Here is a 23,479-nt window from a genome sequence, read left to right on the forward strand (position 1 = left end):
GATGCTCTGTCCCGTTAACTCCCTCAGCTACAGACTCCTTATCCCCAGGCTCCTTGGAGCAACCAATCACCTGCATGCCGTCCTGAGTCGTCACTCCTCGATCTTTTTGGAGATTTATTCTTTCCAATTCCCTTCTCCTATCTGTGGATCTCCAGTACTGTTCTGCATCAGGCTGTCCCTCTCTCTTTGGCCAACCGGTTGTGGCAGTGACTGACACTTTGACAGGGCAAATTCATTTCAGTTGGGGTCCAATGATTGGGGGAAAAATGAGTTTAGGGTCTTGTCTACTACTGTATCAAAAAATAAAAATCTGGAATTAAAATGAATCGTCAATTGTTGTAAAAAAAAACACCTCGGGGAAGGAAATCTGCTATCCTATCCAAAGGTGATTTAGCAGGATGCTGCCTGGATTGGAGGGTAGGTCTTATGAGGAAAGGTTGAGGGAGTTAAGGCTTTTCTCATTGGAGCAAATGAGGATGACAGGCAACTTAATTGAGGTTTATAAGATGATGAGCGGGATAGATAAAGTAGACATTCAGAGACTATTTCCTTGGGTGGATGTAGCTGTTACAAGGGGGCATAACTATAAGATTCAGGGTTGGAGATTATAGGAGGGATGTCCGAGGTAGGTTCTTTACTCAGAGAGTGGTTAGGGTGTGGAATGGACTGCCTGCTGTGATAGTGGAGTCGGACACTTTAGGAACTTTCAAGCGGTTATTGGATAGGCACATGCAGCACACCAGAATGACAGGGAGTGGGATAGCTTGATCTTGGTTTCGGACAATGCTCGGCACAACATCGAGGGCTGATGGGCCTGTTCTGTACTGTACTGTTCTATGTGTCTATGTGACTCCAGATCCACAGCGATGTAAGAGGTCTTACAACACCAGGTTAAAGTCCAACAGGTTTATTTGGAATCACGAGCTTTCAGAGTGCCGCTCCCTCCTCAGGTGAGTGAAGAGGTAGGTTACACAAAGACAGCATATATAGACAAAGCCAATGATGCAAGATGATACTTTGCAGGAAATTAAGTATTTACAGGTCCAGACAGAACAACTGGAGAGAGGGCTAATCACAGGTTAAAAGGTGTGAATTGTCTTAAGCCAGGACAGTTGGTAGGATTTCACAAGCCCAGGCCAGATGGTGGGGGATGAATGTAATGAGACTTGAATCCAAGGTCCCGGTTGAGGACGTACTCATGCATGCGGAACTTGGCTATAAGTTTCTGCTCGGCGATTCTGCGTTGTCGCGTGTCCTGAAGGCCGCCTTGGAGAACGCTTACCCGAAGATCAGAGGCTGAATGCCCCTGACTGCTGAAGTATTCCCCGACTGGAAGGGAACATTCCTGCCTGGTGATTGTCGCGCGATGTCCGTTCATCCGTTGTCGCAGCGTCTGCATTGTCTCGCCAATGTACCACGCTTCGGGACATACTTTCCTGCAGCGTATGAGGTAGACAACATTGGCCGAGTCCATAAGACCATAAGACATAGGAGCAGAATTAGGCCACTCGGCCCATCGAGTCTGCTCCGTCATGCAATCATGGCTGATATTTTTCTCATCCCCATTCTCCTGCCTTCTCCCCATAACCCCTGATCCCCTTATTAATCAAGAACCTATCTATCTCTGTCTTAAAGACACTCAAGTGATTTGGCCTCCACAGCCTTCTGCGGCAAAGAGTTCCACAGATTCACCACCCTCTGGCTGAAGAAATTCCTCCTCATCTCTGTTTTAAAGGATCATCCCTTCAGTCTGAGATTGTGTCCTCTAGTTCTAGTTTTTCCTACAAGTGGAAGCATCCTCTCCACGTCCACTCTATCCAGGCTTTGCAGTATCCTGTAAGTTTCAATAAGATCCCCCCTCATCCTTCTAAACTCCGAGTCCAGACCCAGAGTCCTCAAATGTTCCTCATACGACAAGTTCTTCATTCCAGAGATCATTCTTGTGAACCTCCTCTGGTCCCTTTCCAAGGCCAGCATATCCTTCCTTAGATATGGGGCCATAACTGCTCACAATACTCCAAATGGGGTCTGACCAGAGCCTTATACAGCCTCAGAAGTACTTCCCTGGTCTTGTATTCTAGCCCTCTCGACATGAATGCTAACATTGTATTTGCCTTCCTAACTGCTCACTGAACCTGCATGTTAACCTTAAGAGAATCACGAACAAGGACTCCCAAGTCCCTTTGTGCTTCTGCTTTCCGAAGCATTTCCCCATTCAGAAAATAGTTGATGCCTAAATTCCTCCTTCCAAAGTGCATAACTTCACACTTTTCCACATTGTACTTCATTTGTCACTTCATTGCCCACTCTCCTAGCCTGTCCAAGTCCTTCTGCAGCCCCATTGCTTCCTCAATACTACCTGTCCCTCTACAGATCTTTGTATCATCTCAAACTTAGCAACAGTGCCTTCAGTTCCTTCTTCCAGATCATTAATGTATATTGGGAAAAGTTGTGGTCCCAGCACAGACCCCTGAGGCAGGCCACTAGTCACCGGCTGCCATCCTGAATCGCACGAGTATGTACTGTGTACCTGGTGGGTGGTGTTCCCACGTGTAATGGTGGTAGCCATGTCGATGATCTGGCACGTCTTGCAGAGATTGCCATGGCAGGGTTGTGTGGTGTCGTGGTCGCTGTTCTAAAGGCTGGGTAGTTTGAAACAAACCTGTTGGACTTTAATCTGGTGTTGCAAGATTTCTTGCTGTGCCCATCCCAGTCCAATGCCAGCATCTCCACATCATGGCTACCATCGACACAGCAATGTGGTTGACTCTGAAATGCCCTCTGAAATAGCTGGCAAACACTCAGTTCAAGGACAATCAGGGACAGGCAATAAATGCAGGCCCAGCCAGCAATGTCCGCATCCCACAATAAAGCATGTCACAGTAAAGTTTAAAAGTGTTTTGGAAAATTCTTGCCATGACGTTCCATCCTACGAGGCTGATATGTCGATTCTACTTTTAAAAGTAGTTAGCATTTCAGCAAATACCTGAGGCGAACATTCAAGCCATTTCAGCTCAAATTGACTGTGATGATGGAAATCAAAGACAAGTTCAGTTTTGCATTTGACTTTAAAGAATTTTACTCTGCCTCGTTTAGGAGCTGAGTGCTGGTCACACATCATTGTTACAGATTAAAAACAGGTTGAAAATGAAAATACACAGTAACTTTAATCGAATAGCATTGCACTTTGAATTCCATGTTAACTTTACCGTAACAGCTGGTGGCTGCCTTACTCACTCAGAATATAACGCTGGCATAGATAAATTCCAAAGTGTTATAAGACTGTAATTTGATCAGACGCTGTGAGAATAAAGTTCAAGCAGTTTACGAATGTGAATGCCCACGATTAAATGACAGCCTTGCAAACTCAACACTGGTCATTATATACTGCCAAGTTTATTAATAATTTCCCCAAACTTTACTGTATTTCTCGTGTCAACACACAATGCAGACAGTGATGTAGGTGAAAGGGTACGGAAGTCCGAAATGCATCATTAAAAGGGGTAGGGTAGTGTGTCGTTGTCATATTACTTGGCTAATATAATCCCGAGAACTGGAGTTCAAATCTCATCATGGTAGCTTGAGAATTTGAATTCAGTTCAAAAGAAACCTGGAAATAAAACACTCAGATTATTATGGAAACCTAACTGGTCCACAAGTAACCCATTTAGGAAGGAAACCTGCCAGCCTTCCCACTCTGGCCTATATGCGACTCCCTCATCGATCATTCTTCACTGCCTAGCAAGTCACTGAGTTGAATTAAGCTGCTTGCCGTGCTTCAAGGCGATGCTCCATCACCACATTCACACAGCAGCTAAGGATGGGCAATGCAAAATGGATTGCAGCGGCCCCAGGATCACAATCAAAGAAACTCCTCTATTCATGTTCAATCCTGCGCAGACTGAAGTAGCTTCTGTTGCTGGAAAATCACAAGATAAGATGCAATGCACTGTGTATTGCTGACAACCCGGCAATCCACTGCTCAAACATTTTGTGATGTGTACTTTACGCTGTTAGAATCATTGTTTCACTTCTGTGATGTCACGACTGTAATGTTCTTGTTGGATGGCCAAGTTTATGTTTCAAGAACACTTGGAGCTACAGCTAAAAACGATTTGTTAACATTAACTGTAGGTCAAATATATACAAAACAACAGATGAATAACAGTATGACCGTGCACAAGCAACTTCTCTCCAGCTTCCTCCAGCCAGTCTGAGGTCACCTGACTCAAACATTCACTTATATCCTGAGACTCCTCGTGGTCAGTCAGTGAATTATAGCACAACCATGCTATCACCACAATGATCAACGTGAGAGTTTTTGAGAATGAATACCGAATTGCAATAAACTACAGCCGACAAAAACATTGCCGAACAGTGAGATTGAAGCTGCAATTGAACCCTTGCATCAGTTCACAGACCACATTAAATTTACATGGAATACTAGACTGGCACTACGTACCCTAATTATGAATGGTCACCCAAATACACTCACTCAATATAGTCACCAGCAGGAAGAGTAGGTGCCATACACTATACTTTCTTAATGATTAGACAAAAACACCTCACCTCCATCTCAAAAGTGCAACAGCTTCTGGGGGAAAAAAGACTTGCATTTATATAGCATTTTGACAAAACACAGGACATCTCAAAGTGCTTTACAAACAGTGAAGTACTTTAAAAGTGTAGTCCAGAAGCCAGACTGAGAGACTATCAGAAGCTAACAAAGGAGAACAAGGTCATACACACACTTGCCTAACAACCTGGATAATCTGTCCACAGACACGAGACTGAACTCTACCCATCACAAATATCCCATAGTTCCTGCCAATACAACGAACTTTCAAAGTTCACCTTAAATTATGATGAGATTCTTATTTCTGCAATGGAAAGTCTTTTACCTGGGGTTATTTTTCAGTGTATTTACTATAAACTCGTGCAGATCAATTCCGGTGGAATCCGTATATTCTTGACTAGAATCTGTTAAAAGGAACACAAATTTGTTGCATTAACAAAAGTAGTTATTTTTCAGAAAATATGTAGGTAGCCTTTTTTCTATTATTTTGCTCCTTTTAATAATAATAATAATCTTTTATTAGTGTCACAAGTAGACTTATATTAACACTGTAATGAAGTTACTGTGAAAAGCCCCTAGTCGCCACACTCCGGCACCTGTTCGGTTACACAGAGGGAGAATTCAGAATGTACAATTCTCCTAACAACACATCTTTGGACTGTGGGAGGAAACCGGAGCGCCCGGAGGAAACCCACGCAGACACGGGGAGGACGCGCAGACTCCACACAGACAGTGACCAAGCCGGGAATCGAACCTGGGACTCTGGCGTTGTGAAGCAACAGTGCTAACAGCGCTACCGTGCCGCCCCATGCGATCATACTCTAAAGTAACGTTACTGCTCCATGATTGCTACTGATGCTGTCCTGCATTAGCTGTCAGGGGTTGAATGAGAACTCAGCCACTTCAAGGCAGCGTGCTTGCAGCAAACATGGGCAGCACTACAACAGAGTTCAAATGTCACTTGCAACTGGGAGCAGAATGCTTAGAAATATGAAGTTCAAGCAACAGGATGTGGATTTTTAACCAGTTTCCCATGAGGAAAACGTTCCATCCTGACTAGAACATAGAACATAGAACAGTACAGCACAGAACAGGCCCTTCGGCCCTCAATGTTGTGCCGAGCCATGATCACCCCACTCAAACCCACGTATCCACCCTATACCCATAACCCAACAACCCCCCCCCCCCCCCCCCCCAACCTTACTTTTATTAGGACACTGCGGGCAATTTAGCATGGCCAATCCACCTAACCCGCACATCTTTGGACTGTGGGAGGAAACCGGAGCACCCGGAGGAAACCCACGCACACAGGGGGAGGACGTGCAGACTCCACACAGACAGTGACCCAGCCGGGAATCGAACCTGGGACCCTGGAGCTGTGAAGCATTTATGCTAACCACCATGCTACCCTGCTGCCCCAAACTACTCCATCCACGACCAATTGCATGTATACATTCTTTTATCATAGAAAAAAATCCCGAGGCACTTCACGTAGGCATGATCAAAAATCAGTGGATTTCCATCCAAAGGCAATATTGGGAAGGACCAAGAAGAATTTGCTCAATGTAGGTTTTAAGGAGAATCTCTCAAAGAAGGAAAGTGGGGTGGGACGGTTTATGGCGAGAAATGTAGAGCTTAGCACTTGTTGAAGAGTCAAGGAGGCGTCACCAAGGCACGAGGAGTAAATTAAGTGGGGTGAGAATGTTTCCCCCGTTTCCTCACAGTTTGAGTGACTTGTCAGTATTTTGCAGCAACCTATCCCCTGTTTCAGCACGCTATAAAAAAAAGTAGTAAAGCAGCACACCGGGCCTTATCTGAAGTGACATTCGGGAGAATTTATTTTATGAACCACTAGAAAAGTCATATGATAGAGCTCAGGAAAGACGTGAACACAACCCCCGGCATGCCAACATTCTGTGGTGCAGTAAGCTCACTAGTGCTGTTTATAGTGAACAAACTGAATTGTTTACGCTGTCTGCCCATTGCTGGCTCCAACATTGCCGCTTCACTACACAATTCTGCCATTTTATACAAGGTGCCTCTGAGAATGAAAAAGGTAAACAAAGAGCAGGAGGAGCCCAGCTTGGATCAATCGGTCGGGCAGTGTTCGCTGATCACAAGTCAGGAGATTGACATATTACCTCAGCATCTGCGAGCAAGAAAGAGGAAGGTTTTTTTTAAAAAAATGATCCTTGGGAAAGGCACCATCTGTGAGGGCAGGTGAAGGGTCAGCTGGAAGGTCCGCCCTGGCCAGAGAGCTTGCCCACACATCTGTGCTGAATTTGCCAATGTGGCACTAAATCAGTACAGCACTGGGTGGCATGGTGGCGCAGCAATTAGCACAGCTGCCTCATGGCACCGAGGTCCCAGGTTCAATCCTGGCCCGGGTCACTGTCCGTGTGGAGTCTGCATATTCTCCCCCTGTCTGCATGGGTCTCGCCCCCACAACCCAAAGATGTGCGGGGTAGGTGGATTGGCCACGATAAATTGCCCCTTAATCGGGAATAAATAATTGGGTACTCTTAATTATTTTAAAACTTGGTATGAACGGGTACAGTCCCCACCACTCGTAGCAGGTCTGCGGCATGCCTGCTGTGCGCGATGGTTGGTATAGCGACGAACAAAAGCTTTCCAATACTATGATTTTTTTTTAAGTGCCGAAATAATACAGCAGTCGATTGATCAAGAGTCCGGAATTCTCTGCCGTTGGGATTCTCTGGTGCTGCCGGCAGTGCAGCCCCGCCCACAGGTTTCCCGGCGGCGTGGAGGGGCTTCAATGGGATATCCCATTGACAAGCGGTGGCAGTATCGAATCCCGCAGCCAGCAAACAGCGAGCCGCCAAGAAACACACGGCTGGGGAACTGGAGATTCCCACCCTACAGTTTGACAGACTACACAAGCACAGAAAATATTCAAGGCACTTCGATCATTTACATTTATTGCACCGATAATTCTTATAGAAACAGCTAGTTAAGCAAGATAGATCACATGATGACGACAACGTCAGGAGCCAATACCAGTGTCTTGATAACATCAACCACCGAGCTCCTTTTGCTAAATGTCATCACCGCCTTGTTTTATAATCTCAGCACATATGGAATTTGCGTTCAATCGATCTGCACGTCAAAATAAATTTCCTTCCAATTTTAAGACACTTCAGCTAAAGTTTCACAACCCAAACATGTTTCTGCAAGTCCAGAAATTGTGTACACCGACAAAAAAAAGTGTGTCCTCTGGGGAACCCAGCTCATGTGATCGATGATTCCTCATACTTATTGTAAATAAGCACAGCTATTTTTGCTCGAAGTAAATGAAGTGCTGAAGACTCGATGACCAATAACTTCAAAGTTGGCACGAATGCATAGGGATAATGGTCATCATTTTTTGGATGATATATGTGACTGCCTGTTTTGAACACAGATATTTAAAGTGAAGGGTACATTTACCGAATAGGTTTTCTTTAGCCCATTTTTTCTCCTCTCCTTACCTAAACGTTCTCACTCGTTCTATGGGTCCTACAGAAGCTGTCAATCATATAGCACCTCATTCAACTGGGCCTTTACAGGCACTTTGACCATGGGATGGATCACAGCCAAGCTTTCGCCTATTCTCATCTGATATCAATGCACAAATACTTTACAGTGGAGTTGGTACAGGTAATCAAGAGGGCAAACTGCAACCCTTTTCCTCCTCCCTTTCCCAGGGGTAATTAGCCACATAAACACATGGGTTTAGCACAGTGGGCTAAACAGCTGGCTTGTAATGCAGAACAATGCCAGCAGCACGGTTCAATTCTCGTACCAGCCTCCCCGAACAGGCGCCGGAATGTGGTGAGCAGGGGCTTTTCACAGTAACTTCATTGAAGCCTACTTGTGACAATAAGCGATTATTATTATGATTATTATTATTATTATTATTATTATTATTAAATGTATCACCCATGTTAAACTCCACTAACTCAGCACAGGCCAGGCTTTGAAGCAGAGAGCATCTTGATCATAAAATCATAGAATTTACAGTGCAGAAGGCCATTCGGCCTATCGAGTCTGCACCAGCCTTTGGAAAGAGCACCTTACTTAAGCCCACACCTCCACCCCGTCCCCATAACCCAGTAACCCCACCTAACATATAGCTCAGTAGCAAGCTACTCCATGCATTTACAATCTATATTAATGACTTCGGTGACAGAACCGATGGGATGGTTGCTAAATTTGCTGATGCCACAAAGATGGGCAGGAAAGTAAGTTGTCATAAGGTGTCTGCAAAGAGTGATAATAGGAAAGCATTGGCAGATGGAGTATAATAGGGGAAAATGTGAACTTGTCCACTTGGGCAGGAAGAATAGAAAAACAGAATATTATTTAAATGGAGAGGGGTTACAGAACTCTGAGGTACAGAGGGATCTGGGTGACCTGGTACATGAATCAGGACAAGATAACAAGGAGAGCAAGTGGTTAGGAAGGTGAATGGAGTTACTGGGTTGCGGGGGTGGGGTGGCGATGTGGGTTTGGGTGTTCTTTCCAGGGGCCGGTGCAGACTCGATGGGCTGAATGGCCTCCTTCTACACTGTAAATTCTATATATTGATCCCACTGTAATGTTTTCAGAGTCATAATGTTCCAGTTTGGTTTCAGTTTTGATTCTGGCTGCCTGAAGAGATGCAACTAACCCGTTCCAAAAAGACCCAACTGACTCTCTCCATAAGGACACTGTGGGGCTGCCTCTCTCTCCAGCAAGTCTGGGTGCCATTCTAGAGACTGCAGAGGCCTGAAGGCGGACCCCGAGCTGAAAGTCCAGTTTGATGAGAAATAAGGGGCCGGTGTTGTGCCGAACCTTTGTCCTAGATTAATCATAGATCATAGAATTTACAATGCAGAAGGAGGCCATTCGGCCCATCGAGTCTGCACCAGCTCTTGGAAAGAGCACCCTACCCAAGGTCACCACCTCCACCCTATCCCCATAACCCAGTAACCCCACCCAGCACTAAGGGCAATTCTGGACATTAAGGGCAATTTATCATGGCCAATCCACCTAACCTGCACATCTTTGGACTGTGGGAGGAAACCGGAGCACCCGGAGGAAACCCACGCACACACGGGGAGGATGTACAGACTCCGCACAGACAGTGACCCAAGCCGGGAATCGAACCTGGGACTCTAGAGCTGTGAAGCAATTGTGCTATCCACAATGCTACCGTGCTGACAGGTGATTTTATGCAAGATTCTGTGGGGGTTTGACAGGGTGATTGTTGAGGGGATGTTTCCTCTTGTGGGAGAGTCTAGAACTAGTTTAAAAATGTGGGTCTCCCATTTAAGACCGAGATTAGCAGAATTTATTTTCTCGCAGTGTCATGGGTCTTTTCCCCAGAGAGCAGTGGAGGCAGGATCACTGAATATTTTTAAGTTTGAACTGGATAGATGCTTCAACTGACAAGGGAACCAAGTTTATATGTCCATATTTACACACTGAACCAATTTACCTACTGAACCATTTGACCCACGGAAGGCCTCGTTGACCATTTTAAGATGGGCATTTTAAGATGGGCACTGGGTAAGAAAGTGGGTTGAAGCACAAAGACCTTTCACTTCTGTGGCATGAACTCATCTCCAGTGATGGGCTCAAGGCCTCTTTTATAAAAGTTATGAGAGATCTTTGTGAAATTAGACCTGCTCAGGCAAGTTACCTATAAGCATTTAAAAAAAAACTGTCAACATTGCAGCAATGTCCAAAATCCGATAAAGATGATGGGGTGAAAAAGAGGAAAAAGCCCAACGATCCAGGCCGAGGTGCTCTTGAGATTGGTTTACGAATCATTTTTGAAGTAGAGCTACCCTGTATGTGACCTGTGCTAAATCAGGCCTGGGGATGCTTGATGCTAACACAGGGGCTGGTTTAGCTCACTGGGCTAAATCGCTGGCTTTTAAAGCAGACCAAGCAGGCCAGCTGCACGGTTCGATTCCCGTACCAGCCTCCCCGGACAGGCGCCGGAATGTGGCGACTAGGGGCTTTTCACAGTAACTTCATTGAAGCCTACTCGTGACAATAAGCGATTTTCATTTCATTTCAGGGTGACAAAAGTAGTACAGGGCTCCATTGTCCAAAACAGACATTTGTATCTAGGATGATTGCAAAGCCAACAAAAATATCCAGTGCACTTTTAGCCGGGGATTGAGGAGGGGGGCATACATAAGGAAGCCAATAGTAGACCAACATCTTGTTGGGTTATAGAACCAAAATACAACTGAATCTGATCACTGATATTTATTTGACAAGACCTCCATAACTAAGCAATTCTATTTTAATTAATTACTGCAATTCCGATTTATGTTCTATAACAGAAACAAAGTGAACTTCTTGAAACGTTCTACTACAGTACTATTCAACAGGAGCAAACCTTATCCACTAGTGAACTAACTTTATCGGACTGCTACAAAATGGACAACAGACGTAATGACAACATTGTATTCTTATTCCAACTGACTCTGAAAACGCTCCATATATATCCACAAATGCCTCACACATAATTCTATGGATTTAAACAGCTTCTACACTTTTCACTTCCCTCTTCCTTTAATTTTTGAGACTACATTTTGTGTCATCTGCAAAAGAAAAACTGTAAAAGGGCAAAGTAGAAACCTCAAGAGGACATAGGCAGGTGAAACGGACGGCATGATGGATGAAATTAAATTTTGGGAGGGGTGAAGTCAGACAATTTGGTAAAACGAATGAGGCGCAAGATAAATAAAAGGATACAATTCTAAAAGGGGGTACAAAAACAAAGATCAGAAGTATTTGGGCATAAATAGCAGGGCATAGAACTTAGAACATAGAAAAATACAGCACAGAACAGGCCCTTCGGCCCACGATGTTGTGCCGAACTTTTGTCCTAGATTAAGAACAAATTAATCTACACCCCATCATTCTACCATAATCCATGTACCTATCCAATAGCCGCTTGAAGGTCCCTAATGTTTCCGACTCAACTACTTCCACAGGCAGTGCATTCCTTGCCCCCACTACTCTCTGGGTAAAGAACCTACCTCTGACATCCTCCCTATATCTTCCACCATTCACCTTAAATTTATGTCCCCTTGTAATGGTTTGTTCCACACGGGAAAAAAGTCTCTGACTGTCTACTCTATCTATTCCCCTGATCATCATATAAACCTCTATCAAGTCTCCCCTCATCCTTCTCCGTTGTAATGAGAAAAGGCCTAACACCCTCAACCTTTCCTCGTAAGACCTACTCTCCATTCCAGGCAACATCCTGGTAAAGCACCTTTGCACCTTTTCCAAAGCTTCCACATCCTTCCTAAAATGAACTGCACACAGTACTCCAAATGTGGCCTTACCAAGGTTTTGTACAGCTGCATCATCACCTCACGGCTCTTAAATTCAATCCCTCTGCAAATGAACGCTAGCACACCATAGGCCTTCTTCACAGCTCTATCCACTCTATATTGCCAAGAACCCTACCGTTAACCCTGTATTCCGCATTCATATTTGTCCTTCCAAAATGGACCTCTCACTTTTCAGGGTTAAACTCCGTCTGCCACTTCTCAGCCCAGCTCTGCATCCTATCTATGTCTCTTTGCAGCCGACAACAGCCTTCCTCACTATCCACAACTCCACCAATCTTCGTACCATCTGCAAATTTACTGACGCACCCTTCAACTCCCTCATCCAAGTCATTAATGAAAATCACAGAGGACCCAGAACTGATCCCTGCGGTACGCCACTGGTAACTGGGCTCCAGGCTGAATATTTGCCATCTACCACCACTCTCTGACTTCTATCGGTTAGCCAGTTCGTTATCCAACTGGCCAAATTTCCCACTATCCCATGCCTCCTTACTTTCTGCATAAGCCTACCATGTCAGCTGCAGTCTCTGTAAACTCCCGGCTCCCTTCACGCTCTTGAGGAAATGTAGGAAATGAAATTAAAAGGAGCACCTTACTCCCTCCTCACCTAACTCCCTCAGTCACCAAACTCTCACTATAGCACTCTAATGCACCCAAATTCAGCACTCAGCGCATGTTGAGAAAAAAATGATTAAAAAAGCAAACAGGATCCTGGGCTTCACAAATAGAGCACAAACGCAAGAAAGCTACAAAGAACTTTTATAAAGCCGCCAATTGGAGTATTGTATCCAATTCTGGACATGACATGTTAGGAAAGGCTTTAAAGGGGGTGCAGAAAAGTGTTCTGAAAATACTTCCAGTAATGAGGGGCTTCAGTTATGTTTGTACATATTCAGTTCAGATGGGAGAAACGTGGGCTGTTTGCTTTAAGGTTGAGAGATTTTATAGAGGAGTTCAAAATCACGAGGGGTCTCGAGAGAGAGAGAGAGTGGATAGAGGCCAAAAGGTTCCCATTGGCCAAAGGGTTGAGAACCGGAGGGCACTGATCTAAGATGGTTCAGAAAAGGCACAAAGGCGGATAGAGGAGAAAATTTAGAAGTGAATACGTGATTCGGACCAGGAATGCACTGTCTGAGAGTGGTGGAGGCAGATTCAATCAGGCCAAGTGGCTGCCTTCTGTGCTGTAACTATCCTATGGTTCTATAAAGGTTGGTTTCAGACAATGCTTTTAAACAGTGCATACTCATTTGACTTCAATTAGTAAATGCGTCGTTCAAACTTTGTGCTAAATCTCCAGTCTGAGCAGAGAGGAAACTAGCTTCTGACCTCTTGACAGCATTTTTTTCGGTACTTTCTCCAGCTTCTCTTTCTTTTCCTCGTCTTCTTTCTCAGAGCCATCCTTTGAGGGTCTTTCTTCTTCTTTATCAGAAGGGCAAGTGAACTGGAGTTGGATAACATCCTGGAAAGTACAGTAGAGGCACAGGTCACAGAGCAATGCAAACTAACTGGGTCACAAGCAGGCAACAGCGGGATGCAATAAATCTCTCCACCAGCAAGGATCGCAAGGCAGCTTCCCGGATCACACGCATGTTTAACACCAGCCCAGGAAATAAAATAAATACACTGGGGAATAGAGTTGCAGATCTCTTGGGTGTACCAACACAATTTGGCAGCTGGACTCTGCTGGGTTATTTGACAGGACCCTAGGGGTAAACTTTGGTTGGTGTGCAGTGCCAATCAGTAACAGCAGAAAGATCAGTAGTGCCTCATACCAATGACCACAATCATCTTCCTTTGATGTCTCCCTTAAATCGCCAGGTTTGGCTCATGGCTGAGTGTGGCTAGCTTTGCAGCTTTGGATTGGGAGAGGTCAGAATCCATTTGCTGCGGTGATCGGAAGATCTGAGAGATTCAGGTTGAATACAATTGGAACAGCAATTACCTTTTTTTCCCCCCCGTGATTCTTTGATTTGCCCCTCCTCCAATTAATTCAATTATGCATAATACATGACTTTCCAATCCCAAGTCTCTCCGCTGAATCCAGACCCAAATCCCAAGGCCATATGTCAGCAGTCCAGTGTTTGTGGGCAACCAAAACCATCAGCAGTGCTAATTAGCCGGGCCCAGTAAACGCAGTGCTGAAAGTCTTCGGCAGATTAGGAAATCAACACTGCACTGATCTGCAAGTAGTGTCATTAGGTAACCAACTTGTGAGCGTTAATGACCAGCATCTCGTTATGTTAACTAATCTGACCGCCAATTGCTGCACGATTTGTGAAGAATATTTACTGCTATGTCTTGAAAGGAGTAGAAATGCGCGGTCTCTGCATTGAAGAAAGGCCACAGGCCGAGTTTCTGATGATTGAGAGCCAGCAAATCAGTGCATGGTTTCCCCTCAAAGAATCCATGACTGGATTAACTCCTCCAGTGTGTGGGAGACGCGGAATAAAGAAATGCCATTTTTACACACTTTTAACCTAGTCACAGGATAGTGGCCCACTTTGCCCATTCAGCCTCTTGTAAACTGCATTTCCCCTTTAGTTTTACCTGGATTTCCTGAGGCCCATCACATGTGAACGGGTGGGAAGATTCTTCGCACACAGCAAGGCTTCGCACCAGTTTTAACTTGGAATTGGACTGAAAGGAACAAGAGAAAAATCCTTTCAAAGGTACTGAGAGAACACATGGAAATTGGAGGCATGCCTTGGTTTTGACAACCCTGCTGATTCTCTCCCACTCATCACTCTTATTCTTTTATTATTTCACGGGATCTGGACATCACCGGCAAGGCTAGCGTTTTGTGCCAATCCCAATTCTCCTGGGAAAGGCGCTGGCCAGCCACCTTCTTGACCCACTGTAGTCCTTGTGACATAGATACAGCCACAGTGCTGTCAGCTAAAGAGTTCCAGGGGTTTTGAACCAGCGATGAAGGAGGAAGGGGTATGATTTGGAGGGGAACTTACAGGTGGTAGTACATCCCATTTTCACAGTAACTTCATTGGAGTGTGAATGTAAGCCGACTTGTGACAATAATAAAGATTATTATGTGCCTGCTACCCTGGTTTTTCTAGACGTTAATAATGCTAAAGTGAGGTTTAATCCTCCGAAAGGTTCATTGTAATTGGCTAATTCAGATCAAACCACAAAATGAATCTGGGATTTTGGCTCTCAGTATGGCTTCAGTACCGCACAATGCTTAATCTCTGAGCCATTGAGTTCAAAAGAAATCTAACAGGCCAATTAAAATTGTTGCTCCACAGCTAACCGGAATGACATTCAAGATGGTTCCCAGGATCAGCTCCCATGGGAGTTACCCACTGTTCACCTGTGTCCTTGGCCATCTTGGCCCAATGCCCTACCATCTCCTCCGTTTTACTGTTCAAGTTACCTTGGCTCGAACAACAGGTCTATTGTAGCACGAGCTGCTAGGTTAAACCACTGCAGCCCAGGCACTGACTGCCTGTGCGCTCTGCCTTCCTCACTGAGCTCTAGATCTATCCTCAAATTTAGCTTCGCACTCTTGTACTTCCCTCAACTTGAAGACTACATTTCTGCACTGGACTTAGCTGATCTGCTCTTTATATTTGCAAAGCCTACCTCGCTGTTGTTTCCTACTACGCCTGCTGTCAGTGGTTTGTTGGTTCTAAAACTTCAGCGAGTCTGTTCCTGGTCAGAAATTCACTCCCCCTAGCCACCTCTTGACCTCCAAGAATCATAGAATCCTTATTCGGCCCATCGAGTCTGCACCAGCCCTCCAAAAGAGCACCCTACCCAGGCGCACTTCCCTGCCCATCCCTCCCTATCCCTGTAACCTAACTTGCACATCCCTGGACACAAAGGGACAATTTAGCACGGCCAATCAACCTATCGCGCACATCTTTGGACTCAGGTGTCCTCCAACTTTGCCATCATCTTTCTGATCTGCAGACCTCACGGATATTCATTTGCATGGACATCCCACCTCTTCTCTGTTCTCCATTTACTAACAGGACACACGTACCCTAATAATTGCTGTGCAACCAGGTCAATGCAACCCAATTTCCCATGTCCATCCGTGTACACATTTTGCCTACCACTCCATTTCTATGCCCATCACTTCCATTTTTACATCATTGTCCCTATTTTTAAAAACATAAATCCTCTTTACCTCTTCCTGGAGCCCTCTCTTCTATCTATCTTCACTTTCCTCTGTTCACTTCTCACAGAATCATAGAAGTTACAGTGCAGAAGGAGGCCATTCGGCCCATCGAGTCTGCACCGGCTCTTGGAAAAGCACCCTACCCAAGCCCACACCTCCACCCTATCCCCATAACCCAGTAACCCCACCCAACACAAAGGGCAATTTTGGACACTAAGGGCAATTTATCACGGCCAATCCACCTAACCTGCACATCTTTGGACTGTGGGAGGAAACCGGAGCACCCGGAGGAAACCCACGCAGACACGGGGAGAACGTGCAGACTCCGCACAGACAGTGACCGAAGCCAGGAATCGAACCTGGGACTCTGGAGCTGTGAAACAATTGTGCTAACCACTATGCTGCCGTGCTTCTCCCCTCTCAGGTTCCCTGCCCTCCCAAATCTCTCCCCCCGTCCTTCCGTGCTCCTCCACTCCTTGCTGTCATCCCAGGCTCGACTCCCTCTTCCAGCAGCCCGGTTCAATTCCCGTAACGGCCTCCCCGAACAGGCACCGGAATGTGGCGACCAGGGGCTTTTCACGGTGACTTAATTTGAAGCCTACTCGTGACAATAAGCGATTTTTTTTCATTTCATTCCCTCTCTGCCTTCCTTCACATCCTTTGACATGCTTTTCAAGGCACTCTCAATACTAACAGCAACCCCAACTGCCCCATCCCACTTTTTCATTGACCTTCCTGCCCAGTGTGCCCGAGGACCAACTTGGCCAATATCCTACCTGCCCAACTCATCCTCCCATTGCTGGCCCTGTGGACTCTGCCAGTGGATCAGCTCTCACCGCATCTCCCTCCAGAATGCCCATTCACTTGTCATCTATGGAAGTATTGTGGATGATCACACCGACATCCAGTCAGGCCAGATTTTCCAGCACATACTTCATTCTATGTTCTATGACCTCCATGTTGAACGTGTGGAACTTATCACCAGGTCATACTTTGGCCTGACCCCCTACTCCTCTGGCACTATCTCCTCCTTTGCACCTTACTCACCTCTCACTCAAAATTCCTCGTTCTCTACCATCCTCATTTTCTCATTGCTTCCCTTCCTCAGTCTCTGCAATAACAATTTCTAATCCCCGACGATTAATCAGCAGCTCGCTCATCTTGTTCTCGCTCCGCTGAGCTCACTCCCCTCTTGTCCTCCCTGAATTGCTCCTTCCATTTGGTGAGTGACAGGGTTTGAAGGGTTGATCTGTTTGCATATATCATTTGATCTTACTTTAAACATCAACTTGTAGCTGATTTCAGTCTTAGAGTCTACTAGTGGCAGCGGCACAGTTAGTTCATTATGTGGCTGGCCAGTTACAACTGGTTCCCTCGTTAGCAGGAATTCCAGCGAGTATAAACACAGGCAGCTTCGCTGACACACACAATAGGGAGGGAGCACAGAGGCCAGCATGACACATAACATGGTGAAGTTGGTGAGGGAACTCGATGCAGCGAAGGAAGAGATGCTGCACTGGTCTTTTACTGAAAAAGGTGTGATCCGAGTACGGGTGAGGGCGAGACCCAAGAGGCGGCTAGGTGATTGGTTCGTGAATTTTAACATTACCTTTTCTCTCCAAATTAGGGCAGTCGTTTTAACCAGGACCAGGAAAATAGGAGTGCTGCACTAAAATTATAGCATAACTAGTCAAACTACTTGATTTAAAAAATGAAGGTTGAATATAAATACTTTACTTAAACAAACAAAATATGGATAATCTAAGATCTGGCAGAGCAGATTACAGAATGAGAGACTTTGCGGACAGCAAGACTCTATTGAGCAAACACGTCTGGAGAAGATATCTCCAGCTTAAATCTCTCCAGTTTAAAGTAACTGAACTGGAGTGAGTTACAGAAACTCCGACACAGTTGTTTCTGCTTAGTTTTATCCAGAATACAGTCACAGCTCAGGGGAAAATACAGGTTCAGGACAGGAAGTACAAAAGCAAGATACTGTCCATGCGGGAAATGGGAAATATGAACAGAAAATGCTGGAAATACTCAGCAGGTCAGGCAGCGTCTGTGGAGAGAGACACAAGAGCTATTTTTTCAGATTGAGGACCTTTCATCAGAGGGTCATTATCGACCTGAAATTTTGGCGGAAGTCTCCAGTCTTTTTGTCGAATACGCAGTGGCGGATGATTCCAGTGGCCCTTCCCGCTGATTGGAATGGCAGGAACTCGCTCCCAATTCCACGCTTGGTCTCATTAATTATGCGCAAGCAAGTATCTCTCCGAATCACCTGGCTGATTCAACAATCCCTGCCTTCAGCGTCATAGTTAAACGCCAGTGCAACACATACTCTCTCCAGCCCACCCATATCCATAAGACCCTGCAGGGTGTCTGGAACCCAGAGGTAAAAGACTAGCAGCCTCAAGAAGAAGTCTGCACCCTAATTCAACCACCATGTCCTTGTGGCTTTGATTTGAAGAGTCCAGGCACAGAAGCATGTCCTCTACTCTAAGGAACGGCTCGAGGAAGCACAGCAACCTCACCTCTCTGGCCTGTGAGGCCTTCACTGGGAGGTCAGGTTGGCTGGAAACCACGCCCAAAGCACCATTCAGTGCAGGAAGCACATGAATGATTTCATATCCTCCGTCAGGGCAAGTCTCAGTCCTCTCTCCACTATCAAACTCTCAACATTGCAACACATACTTTAACAGCCACTCTCTGCATGGGTCTGACACATCTATAAGCGGGGGACACATATCAACACTCACTCTCTCACGGACACCATCCCATCTATCATGTTGCTCACACTCCATCCTCTGGCCCTTCCGGGGAGGGCTCACCTCACATACGGCACATACTGGAAAGACCCAGAGGCAAAGAAATTGAATGTTGCCGTCATCTTCAAAGCCATTGACAAGGGGAATGCCTTCAACCCCATAGCCACGTATTCATGAAGAATGTGGCTTGTGTGATGTCTGCTCTCTTGGGACGCAGCCCGTTCCTCGCACTGCCTCTTAGTTGTAAGTAGGAGACTCTTTGACGATAAACCCTCGGTGGTGAGTTGCCTCCGCTGTCTGGGTCTCGCCTCCACAGCCTCCTGTTCATGCTCAGGCCTCCCCTTGGCCACACCCTCAGGCAGTCCCTCATGAATGGAGCTGCATGCGGCAACACCTTTCTTGACTTCGAATCCTCCATCGAATGAGACTCTTGAGAAATGCAGCCTGGAGCTCTGCATCCATTCACAGTATTGCCTGTGCTATGAAAATAAGCATCAGAAACAAGGGCGAAAGGGACACTGTGATTTGAGAGAGCTGTGGGAGAAGTGGGGCTAATGAGCGCTGGCCACACGGATTGCACTGTGCCTGACGCAGCCTTAGCCCCAAGACGCTATTCCATTCCAGAAAGGTGACACCTGGAGCTCTGTCGGAGGTGATAATTTGTGAATTAAATTATTAAATCGAAGCAGCTCAGCACTCCATTCTTTGAATTGGTCCAACTATGAACTTTCAGTTACTCATGTCAGTGAGTGGAATCCGTTTGGCCAATGATGAATGGCAGTCATTGTTGACCTGTAGCTCCCCTTCACTGATTGGATGGCAGAAATGATGCAGCTGTACCCCTTCACTATTGCCTTCACTCTCCAAGGCTGCAGTCCTACCTTCCATTCTGTCCATGTTGAAACTCTTGAGGGGAGTCTATTGTGTTTTGCCTCTCCCTTTAATAGGGCAGATTGGTTTGCTGTTGTTTCCTGGGCAACGACGTTTCTGTCCTGTGTAACTGACCTGGATCCTGACCACCGCAACAGCACCAACAAGCGAGCATGCACCCCAAGGAGCCTCAGCTTAGTGTTTCTCCCACACGGACTCGTACTACTCCCAGGCAGAGCTGATCTTGCTTTCGGTTTTGCACAACTCCATTGTTCTGGGACGTCAAGATGGTGGTGCTGCACCTGAATTACAGGACAGAGTTTGCCCCTCTCTCCATCACTGCCTGTGCGCCTCTGATTTAGGGGCTGGTTTAGCACAGTGGGCTAAACAGCTGGCTTGTAATGCAGAACAAGGCCAGCAGCGCGGGTTCAATTCCCGTACCGGCCTCCCCGGACAGGTGCTGGAATGTGGCGACTAGGGGCTTTTCACAGTAACTTCATTGAAGCCTACTCGTGACAATAAGCGACTAGTATTATTACCTGGAGCTTCTACCCCCCCCCACCCTGCCGAGCTCCGCACTCCCCAGAAAACAATGTGGTATTCCTTTGACCCCGTTTCACAGCATCCACCCCCCCCCGCAAACACAGTTGAATTTCGGTTCGCTGGAGTAGAGGATGCATGAGTCCTCCAGCATAGTGCTGTCCAGATAGACAATGACGTGTGGCACCGGGACCAGAGACCCCTGCACTCCCCAAACCCGGGCATAGTACTGATCGGAGCTGGTGAAATGAGAGGTTCCATGAGTCCAGGAGCGCAGTGCTGTCCATGAAGACCAGCCCGAATGGAGCTGGACGACACAAACTGGTGTGTCCCAGCAGCGTGTGCCAGTTAGTGCAACAGGCAGTCTAGTTATGTTGCACTTACCTCGAAGCCTTCAAATGGAGGTGTCAGGGCAAAGTACAAGTCGTGGCAGCTGGATAGAGACTTGCAAAGGGCAGAGAGAAATCCAGTTGTCACGGAACAAACAACAGATAGAAAGAGAGAGGAGGTCCTGTTGAAAGCCTTCAGCAGCTAGGCTCTAAATTAAAGAGCAGGTAATAATCTCTGAACGACTGCCTCAGTCACGTACAAATTAGCACAGGAGAAGACAGACCAGGAGAATGAACACATGGCTAAAGGGCTGGTGTGGGAAGGAGAGCTTCCTTTTCCTCTGGTGCTCTACCAATGGGATGGGTTCCATCTGAACCAGGACAGGACCCATGTCCCAGTGGAAAAGCTCAACAGGGAGGTGGTAAAGGCGTTAAAATAGGAAAGGGGGAGCAGTGGGGGCCTATCCACAAGAAACATAAGCAGCTGAAATGTAAACAACACAGGCAGAACAACACAGAAATCAATAAAGTAAGGGAGGACATTGACGGCAGGGAAATAAATAGTTATAGAATGAGTGTCTAATAAGATGGTTAAACACCAAGTGAGAGGAAATCCTGAAGAGTTAGAATATCTGAGGGCAGCACGGTGGCGCAGTGGTTAGCACTGCTGCTTCAGGACGCCAAGGACCCGGGTACGAATCCCGGCCCCGGGTCACTGTCTGTGTGGAGTTTGGACATTCTCCCTGCGTCTGTGTGGGTCTCACCCCCACAACCCAAAGATGTGCAGGCTCAGTGAATTGGCCATGCTAAATTGCCCCTTAATGGGAAGAAAAGAATTGGGTATTCATCTGTACAGCAATGCACACAGTGCCCATTTTCAACCGGGGAATTAAGGATTACGGAGATCTGGCTGCAGAAAAATCAGGACTGGGAATTAAAACATTGCAGCATATAACATATTTAGAAAAGACAGAGAGGATAAGAGGGAGATGGAATAATTGTACTTATTCGGAATAATATGTCAGTAGAATAAGGATGCAACTATTAGCAACACAAGAATAGAATCCATTAGATAGAAGTTAAAGATAAATAAGGATCAATGAAACTGATTGGTGTCGTCTACAGAAATATGGAGACAAATTAGGGAATTGAGTAAAAAACATAGAATAATAATCATGGAGAATTTCAACTGACCTGATATTAATTGGACAGAGGCAGTTCAAGGGGATAAGGAAATGGAGTTCCGATGTGTACAGGACTCCGTTCTAACCCAGTATGTAAACAGAAAACCCAACAAGTGAAGGTTTATTCACTGTTAGATCTTGCAACCGGGAAATGAATCAGAGTAGATAAGAGTGGAGGTAGATCTAGGCAAGAGTGACCATAACATAATGCACTTCAAGATGAGGATCGAGAAGGACATAAGAAAGATGAAAATCGAGTTAACAGACGGGAGAAAAGATGGGAGGAGGTTTGAGTGGACCATAAACACCATCATGGACTGGTTGGGCTGAATGGACTGTTTCAGTCACATCTGATACTGAAGAACCCTGTGTTATCTTCTACACAATGATGGTCCGCCACAAAAGTAAACCACCGATATGCAGAGAATTGTAATTCAGCTTTTTAAGGCCACCCACACAATTCTACATTCGATTCCAATGAAGCCAAGATGAATTATTTCAGTATGAGCACATTCTGACCTTGGATCGCTTCCTCGAGTGTCCATGGTTTTGCGTTCGCCGCTGCAATGAAACAAGGGACCACGTCAGTAAGTTAGGAAAATATTTCTATTTTCACTGGCAGCATATCAGAGAAGAGGAAACTGTCTTCCTGTCCTCTCCCTCAACATGGACTCACCTAGAAGCTTCATTTCCTTCATATCTTCTGATACCCAATTCTCTGGAAACAAAAATGGTTTTTCACCTTTGTTTCAAGAGGAACTCTATTCATTTTAGTTACTCCACAACCGGTGTGCCAGAAGCACAGATTATACATTTGCCATCATTTCTCCTGCTTCTCAAGTTCAATGTTTTACAGACATTGATTGCAGGCTTGTTGAACAGTCCAGCAGAAACATTCTGAAGTCTACTAAAGCACCACTGTCACTAATTACAACATCACCTCAGAGAGTCATTTAGCATAAAATCTCTTCCCAAATTGCGTTAACCAAGATGTTATCAAGTATAAAAACAGCAAGGTTTGAACGAGCATCCCAAATAAATATCTGTGGGTAGGTAGGTCACCAAGTCATGCACACACTTTCAAACAGCTAGCAGGCTGCCCTTGGCAGGACCCTACTCATCCTCTCTCGGGGGAACACAACGCACTGCATTCCCAACATTTAGGGAAGGAAATAGGATGGCGTCAAAGACCAACTTTGTCTCGTATTTCAAGACGCTCTCAATAACTCACCAAATTCAGGATTTATTGATTGCTGTTCTAGAACAGGTAGAGGTAGAGGTTCCACTTTGGAAAATTGTGCTAGTTTTCCCAAGTGCTGAATCAGGGTTTAGCTGCTATTTGCCGCATCAAATGTAAAATCGACCAGAAACGAAATCAATTCAGCATTGAATACAAACAACGATTTTCACCCTTGCATTAAAATATATTCCTTGATATTTTTAAGAAGGATAGCCTGATACTGCTTGATTAATGTATCTGAAAATAGGTTTACCATAAAAAATAAGCATTTAATCCAAGTGTGTAGTCCATCATCTGTGAGTAACCTGATTTTTAAGTAACTGAAAATTATTTTGAACTATTAAATAGTTTGATTGATACATACTGGTCAGTATTTTGTTAAATACTTAATAAAGTTTACAAGATGACTACGAATGTTCTCGCACCCGAAACAAGCAGCTTAAGACCTTCCTTCAAAGGTCACAATGAGC

At 45.6% G+C, this 23,479-nt stretch overlaps 1 protein-coding gene across 1 annotated transcript in view; it reads right to left on the reverse strand.

Moving 5' to 3' along the window:
• The window catches only part of LOC119958094 (R3H domain-containing protein 2), a 148,581-nt gene that overhangs the window by 120,194 nt on the left and 4,908 nt on the right, over window positions 1-23,479 (reverse strand). Inside the window, exons 2-5 of the mRNA XM_038786323.1 lie at window positions 22,289-22,330; window positions 14,485-14,574; window positions 13,264-13,396; window positions 4,902-4,980 (exon numbers count right to left, since the gene is read on the reverse strand). Coding sequence (XP_038642251.1) covers window positions 4,902-4,980; window positions 13,264-13,396; window positions 14,485-14,574; window positions 22,289-22,330 — 344 coding nt within the window. The remainder of the gene's footprint in view (window positions 1-4,901; window positions 4,981-13,263; window positions 13,397-14,484; window positions 14,575-22,288; window positions 22,331-23,479) is intronic.

Source organism: Scyliorhinus canicula, chromosome 28 (assembly GCF_902713615.1).
Source record: "Scyliorhinus canicula chromosome 28, sScyCan1.1, whole genome shotgun sequence".
NCBI lineage: Eukaryota > Metazoa > Chordata > Chondrichthyes > Carcharhiniformes > Scyliorhinidae > Scyliorhinus > Scyliorhinus canicula.